General features: G+C 43.1%; 1 protein-coding gene across 1 annotated transcript in view; it reads left to right on the forward strand.

The window, feature by feature from the left end:
- Positions 1-6,170: 6,170 nt before the first annotated feature.
- The window catches only part of LOC308175437 (uncharacterized protein C12orf56-like), a gene marked incomplete at both ends in the record, with an annotated part of 3,273 nt that continues 2,285 nt past the window's right edge, over positions 6,171-7,158 (forward strand). The window contains one exon of the mRNA XM_080551107.1: positions 6,171-6,407. Within this exon, the coding sequence (XP_080407233.1) occupies positions 6,171-6,407 (237 nt within the window). The remainder of the gene's footprint in view (positions 6,408-7,158) is intronic.

Here is a 7,158-nt window from a genome sequence, read left to right on the forward strand (position 1 = left end):
CCGGCGACGGTCGATCGCCTCGCAAGTTCTGCAACTTCTGCCGCCACAACGGGGAGGCCGAGGGGGTGTTCACCGACCACTTTCTCAAGGACCAAGACGGGAACGTGGTCTGCCCCATCTTGTGGCAGTACGTCTGTCCACTCTGCGGGGCCACAGGGGCCCAGGCGCACACCAAGCGCTGGTGTCCCCAGGTTGACAGCGCCTACTGCTCCGTGTACGTGTAAGTCGCCGTAGGGAAGCGGACGACAAGTGTGCAACAAGTGTGCAACGATGCACCGCACTGTGGACTTACTAGTAGTTTGGAACAGGCCGACTCCAGTGGCGTAGCGCAAAATCCCGGGGCCCCCCCGCAAGGTGGCGGCGGGGGCCCTTTCGCAACGGAGTAAAAAAAAAAAAAAAAAAAACGTGCGTTTTTTAGAGGCCGATGCGTTATTGACGTTGCGAAATTTCGCAATACGCACTCTACATTCTAAATGCTTGACTTAGCAAAAGGTACAAACAAGTGAGAGCAATAGCCTATAACTAAAACCAAATGGTAAACTACACTACATCAGTAGAATGTATTATAAGTAGAATAGTACAAGCTTTATTTCTTTTAACAAAGTGTGGTGTGCACAGCAGTGTGATATCTGTAAACATATCTGTAGACTCTCCGCTAAGGGTTGCCAGATGGGATTGAGAATTTCCAACCTAACCAATCTAAAAACGTCTAAATCCACCAAAAACCAGCCCATCTGGCAACCCTGTCTCCGCTGCATCAGAGTCTACTTGTTGCGTAAAATTGGCCAGGGTTAGTCAAATCCATTGTTGGACATCTCGTATATTGGTATATTGTGGCATTTCTTTACTGTTTGCCATCTGGTCTAGGAATACCCAGGGAGACGCAGACAGCAGAAGTAGATTAGAATAGTAGAATAGAAAAAAGAAACAGCTATACAGTATATAGCCTAACCATGCTGAATTACAGTATGTACCTGTATGATGCACTGACAGCCTGTGACTGTGAACCTGGCCGGACCCTGCCCTTCTGAGTTTGAGTATGATGCTGCCCAAATAAATGTTATTGTTTAGTGCTGTACGCTTTCGTGGTATTATATTGTGTGAATTATCATCTGTATGTTGTTTTTCTTTCACTCGACTAACCGCCGAGATAATACTTGAGACATGTACTTCCGTAAACATACATTTTTTATTTGATTTTTTTACAATATCGGACCGACAGTCCCACATATAGCGGCTATAATGTCAGAATAGAGAATCTACCACCACCTAAAGAATGCTTATTGTACTTTGTATTGTATTTTCGCTTGCTCATTTTCCTTGTGTCTCGCTGCCTACGTGTGACGTCAAAGTCATGTTGCTATTGGATACGGCTAACTATGTATATATTTTTTAATATAGGCCTATATATTAAAATTAAGGTTGACACAATGAAGGGCCACTTATTTTCTTTATTTTATATTTTTTTTAATTATAAAAAAAAAAAAAAAAAAAAAAACTTTGGATCCAATGTTAGGGGGCCCCCTAGTGGCTGGGGCCCCCCCGCGGTGCGTCGCTTGCGGGCCCGTCCGCTACGCCACTGGCCGACTCGTGTGCTTTTTTACATTTATTCTGTGAGTTTCTGGTTTTATTTATTATTTTTGTGCGTGTTTTTGTCACTTATTGTTATTTGCAGTGTGGTTTTTGTTTTTTGTTTTTTAAATGCATGCCTCTGCACTTTGTTTCTTAACAGCACGTTTTGTTTTGAGTTTTTCTTTTAGAAGTGAATGTAAATATGAATGTTTGTCAGCCTATTTCGGACTGCTATTTTGTTATTTTACACACAGCTACAACTCGGCTACTAAAAAAGTATAATTGTTGACAATAATTGCATGACGACAATAATGCCAATAACAATGTGCTTTTTTAATTATGTGGATAACAGACTTTTCCCAATGACTACCAAACCAAAAACCATAATGCAAACATTTTAAACTTTTAAATTGTATGTTCATGTCTGAATAATAATAACACCTTAATTGGTCAATCCTGTGTGTTTTGAAATTATTGATCACCAAACATGCCTCACATTCCAATGTCGGTCCAATTAAGACTCAATTAGCCTGAGTGCAGCTGAGTCCAATGTGTTGTGAGGATGTGTGTATGAAAAATAAGGATCTTTGTGGTTTTTTGATTGATTGATTGAAAACTTTATTAGAAGATTTGCAGAAGTAGGTACATGAAAGTACATATTACATACAAGGTCAACTAACAGGATAAAAACCCAAGAAAGCCACTGGCTTATTTCAATTGGGGTCCTTGATTCTCAATTCATCGTTACATGTAAGACAGACAAAAAAGCTAGTACTATCTACAAGATAATACAGACAAATAACTATTACTATCTACAAGATAACCACACATCCATCATGGGAAGAACAATACAACAAAACATAAGGTATGTACAGCGGGTAGGACAGGTGGGGACATACACCACAGGTGGGGGCGGGGGACAAAACACAAAGTATGTACAGTGGGTAGTTCGGGTCTTTTAATCTGATTTTTGATTTAGAGGGTCCAGTTACGGATTGCAGCCTCCTGTAAATGTTTTTTGAGAGTGGTTTTGAAGGTGGGCAGTGTTTTGCACTCCTTTAAGATTATAGGAAGGGCGTTCCACATTTTTACTGCATAGTTTGCAAACGAGTTTAACCCCTTGTTTGTGGTGCAACGCGGTTGAACGTGGTTCGTGGAGCTTCCTCTGGTGTTGTATGTGTGGACGTTGTTCACTTTTTGGAAGTATGTTGACAGGTACTTGGGTGTCTTTGTGGTGTAGCGTATCTTGAAGACCAGGCCCAGTGCAAGCTGCTGCACTCTGTCAACTACTCGTAGCCAATCAAGGCTCAAAAAATGAGCAGCGGTTAGATGTGTCCTAGGGTTGAGGCCTAGCAGAAGCCTAACCAGTTTATTTTGGGCTGTCTGGAGTCTTGTTTTATGGGCCTTTGTGGTTCTATAGTACCATGATGTTACGGCATAGTCGAAGTGACATTGAATGAGAGCTCCTGATAGGGTCCTCAGTGTGTTTTTACTGACAAGTGAGGATATCCTGTACAAGAATCTAGTTCTATGGTTCACTTTTTTGATTACTTTTGCTGCCATTTTATCTCCGGAAAGATTTGCCTCTAAGATGGAGCCCAGGTATGTAATATCCTCTTTTCTTGTGATATTAATGTTACCCACTTTTATTTTAAAATGTTCAGCCTTTCTGAGTTTAGATGGGGATCCGTATAGGATGGTTTCAGTTTTACCTAGGTGTATTGATAGTTTATTGTCAGCTAGCCAGATGCAGATTCTACTCAGTTCAGTGCTTAGCGCTTTTTCCACCTGCAATATGTCCCTGTCAGAGACCAGCAGAGCCGAGTCATCCGCGAACAGGAACAAATTGCAATCACATGCTGATGACATGTCATTCACATATATTAGGAACAGTAAAGGTCCCAAAATGCTTCCTTGTGGAACGCCGCAGGTCACTGGGAGGGGGGGGGACAGTGTTCCGTTCACACTAACCACCTGTTCCCTCCCCTCTAAGTAGGATTGCATCCAGCTCACCGATGTTCTATCGAACCCAATTGCTTTCAGTTTATCTAACAATATGTGGTGATCTACTGTGTCGAAGGCCTTCTGGAGGTCCAGCATGACCATGCCGCAGTACTTGCCCGAGTCCACCTCATGGTTGATGTGGTCGTTCAAATAGAGAAGGCATGTGTCAGTGGAATGGGATGTTCTGAATCCTGATTGAAATTCATACATCAGCTTTTTTTCGGTAAGGTACCTATCGACCTGTTCATAAACTATTTTTTCCATAAGTTTCGAGATGGAATTAAGAATAGAAACAGGTCGGTAGTTGCCTGGGTCTAATTTGCTTCCTTTTTTATACAGTGGGGTTACCCTTGCTATTTTAAAGTCAAGGGGGACGTGTCCCTGTTTGATGGAGAGGTTTATTATGTGGGTGATGATTGGGGTAATGGAGGCAGCTGAGTCTTTTAGAAATCTGGCTGGAATATTGTCATGGCCCGTGGCCTTTTCTGAGTGTAGAGCGCCTAGCTTTTTAAACACCTCATCGTTTGACACCATGGAGAGTTTAAAATCATCATTGCGTACACCCAGTTTATTGTAGAACTCACGGATGTGCTCTACACCATAACGCCCTGAGTGGGGTGGTAGATTGTTAACTAATTTAGTGGCTATGGTTGTAAAGAAAGTGTTTAAGCACTTAGCCACATCCAGCTTGTCTGTAAGGAGAGAATCACCAGATTTGATGCTGATGTTTGTAGACCTTGTTTTGAGTTTTTGACTGCAACCTAGTTGGCTATTAAGTAGCTTCCAAAGGTCACGTGGTTTGTTTAAGTTTTCTTCGATTTTGTTATCGAGGTATTCTTTCTTAGCAGATTTGGTCATGGTAATTACCTGATTGCATAGTTTGTTGCATTGTTTTTTAATTTTCTCAAAGTGGGTTTTGTGATCTTCGTTTAAGTGTTTCACTAATTTTGATTTGCATTTTTGAACTTCAGAGCATTTTAGGTCTCTGACTTTCATAGCATTTAGAATGTCCGAATTCATCCATGGTTCCGATCGGGTTTTAACCCTGGTGGTTCTCATGGGGGCTATACTGTCAATAATATTTAGGAATTTGGTTTTGAAACCTAGCCATGCCTCTTCAACCTGTGTGCATTTTAGTTCATCAAACCAGTCTTGATTCTCCAGTTTATGGTTTAAGGCCTCACTAGAATAGGATTTAAGGGATCTAGTGGTTATAGTTTTATGACCGCCAGCCTTGGGTTTTTGTTTTTTACGAGTGCAAAAGATCATGTAATGATCACTTAGCCCACATACAATAACCCCACTCTTGGAGATTTTGGACTCATCCGATGTTAGAATGAGATCTATGGTGGTTTGAGTAGAAATACACACCCTAGTGGGTTTGGTAATTTGTTGACGGAGACCGTGTAATTCAGAAAACCTAGTGAAGGATTTGAAAACGGCGTTCATATATTCTTGTCCTCTCTCCTTTATTACTTTTGTAGCAACACAGCAGCCCAACCACTGATGTACAGTGGCTTCGGAAAGTATTCTGACCCCCTTCACGTTTTCTGTTATAGACTAGAGGTTAGATTAGGGTTAGGATTTTAAATTACGGGGTAGCGGCAATGCATTCGCCGAGATGAATGTTCTGTTTCTTATCCGCTAGGGGGCGATACTGGACCACAGTATCTTCTTTTACATTGTATCAGTGGTTATTTATGTCACTCCAAATTACTTTTGCAAATTCTTCGTAAAATTGATTCATCCTTTTTTACAGGTCAGTTATTTTATCCCCAGATTTAGATAAATCTGACTAGATTTATGAATCTGTTCAAAATAAATCATTTTTTCTAGAAGATTTATTTCATAAATCTGAGACTTAATTTGGGTTAATTACTGGTGGGTTAATTACTGGTGGGTTAATTACGGGTGCACTGGTAAATCTGGTAAAGCTTCCCACTTGGTTTATAACATAAGACGTTATACACCTTTTATCTCTATAGGGTAGCAGCAATGCATTAGTTTAGTTGTGTCAACTAAAACTAACTTTCTCCAAATGAAGAAAACCCCAGATACGTTTGAATTGTTTCCAGTAACATCATAAAGGGTCAGGGTTAGGGTTAGCCTAACTGAATTAACTTAATGTTTGATCTTGGATGCGACTGTAAGGCTGATCCGTCCCTAAACACATTGATGATGTCATGGAAGACTTGAGCAAATAATACCTTCCGTCGTGCGCATGGAGGTTTGATCGGAATAGTTTGATCTAATTGCACCTGATTGGTCTAACTGATCGGTAACTGATCGGACGCCAAAAGGACAGAAAAAAAGAACTATAGGCTCCAGTAAGAACAGGGGTGCAGCTTGCCAGCCAATCAGCGGCGAGCTTCATCCCCTACCCGCTGAAGCCGAACTCCTGGACGGTGACACGGTCGGACGGTCAGCGCACACTTCCCCTCCGGTGAAGTCATGGAAGTAACTCCGTTACTTTATCCGTCCGTGAATCTCGCGTTAACGCCCGACAGCCCGAAGCTACACAGAAGAAAGACCAAATAAAAGAGAGAGCCTCTAATGAGAGCGACAGGTGCGCTCGCTCCGTGCCCGCCGTGCCCATGGCTCGTGCGCCGTGCCGCCGGAACAGCAAACTGGACTCGTTCCTCAAGAGGAACGCGGACCGAGGCGTGTACGAACGGATCCGCGCCTACGAGCCGTGCGTGGTGATCTCGGAGACGGTCAACAAGGTGTTCATGCACGTGGTCCTCAGCGATGACTGCGTGTACCTGGCCGAGTACCCGCCTCGCACCCTCACCGAGGCCGTCTGCTTTCGTGACATCAGGGACATCGAGCTGGTAAGGACCGGGGCTGGGGCTGGGACTGGGATATGGGGCTGGGACTGGGATATGGGGCTGGGGCTGGGACTGGGATATGGGGCTGGGACTGGGTCTGGGGGATAAGGCTGGAGGGATGGGGCTGGGGCTGGCTTAGTTCAACTGTCATGCACCATCAGAACCCAAAGTATAAGCTTGTTTTACTAAGAAAAGGCTGTGTAGCTTCAAACCATGATTAAAACTATACATGTTGATGTCAGTGATGATCATTCCTTGTATCCACAACCCTATCTATCAAATTGAGAGTGGTTTAATTTCTCCAGCTCCATCTCTTAGCTGGTCTCACCCCAAAAGTGCTTTATTATTGTTGTTGTTGTTGTAGTTGTTGTTGCTGTGTTTGAATCCCAGATTGGCCCTTCAGAAGCTGTATATTTTTCCAATCCCCTCCATCTCACCTGTGCTCGCCCCCTTATAGCAGCCCTGTCTGTCTGCCTGTCTAAAAATAGAGACATGACGCTGTGCTCTGATTATCCTTGCGGTTAAGACCAATTAAACTGCTTATGGTAGGCTGCATCTCTTTCTCTCTCTCTCTCTCTCTCTCTCTCTCTCTCTCTCTCTCTCTCTCTCTCTCTCTCTCTCTCTCTCTCTCTCTCTCTCTCTCTGTCTCTCTCTCTCTCTCTCTCTGGGGAGCAGCAGCAGCTCTGAGGAAATCTATGCCCACCATGCCCAAGACAAATTTCCCCTCGGGGACAATAAAGTACAATCAATCAAT

The sequence above is a fragment of the Nansenia antarctica genome, assembly GCF_963989245.1.
Source record: "Nansenia antarctica genome assembly, contig: SCAFFOLD_180, whole genome shotgun sequence".
Taxonomy (NCBI): domain Eukaryota; kingdom Metazoa; phylum Chordata; class Actinopteri; order Argentiniformes; family Microstomatidae; genus Nansenia; species Nansenia antarctica.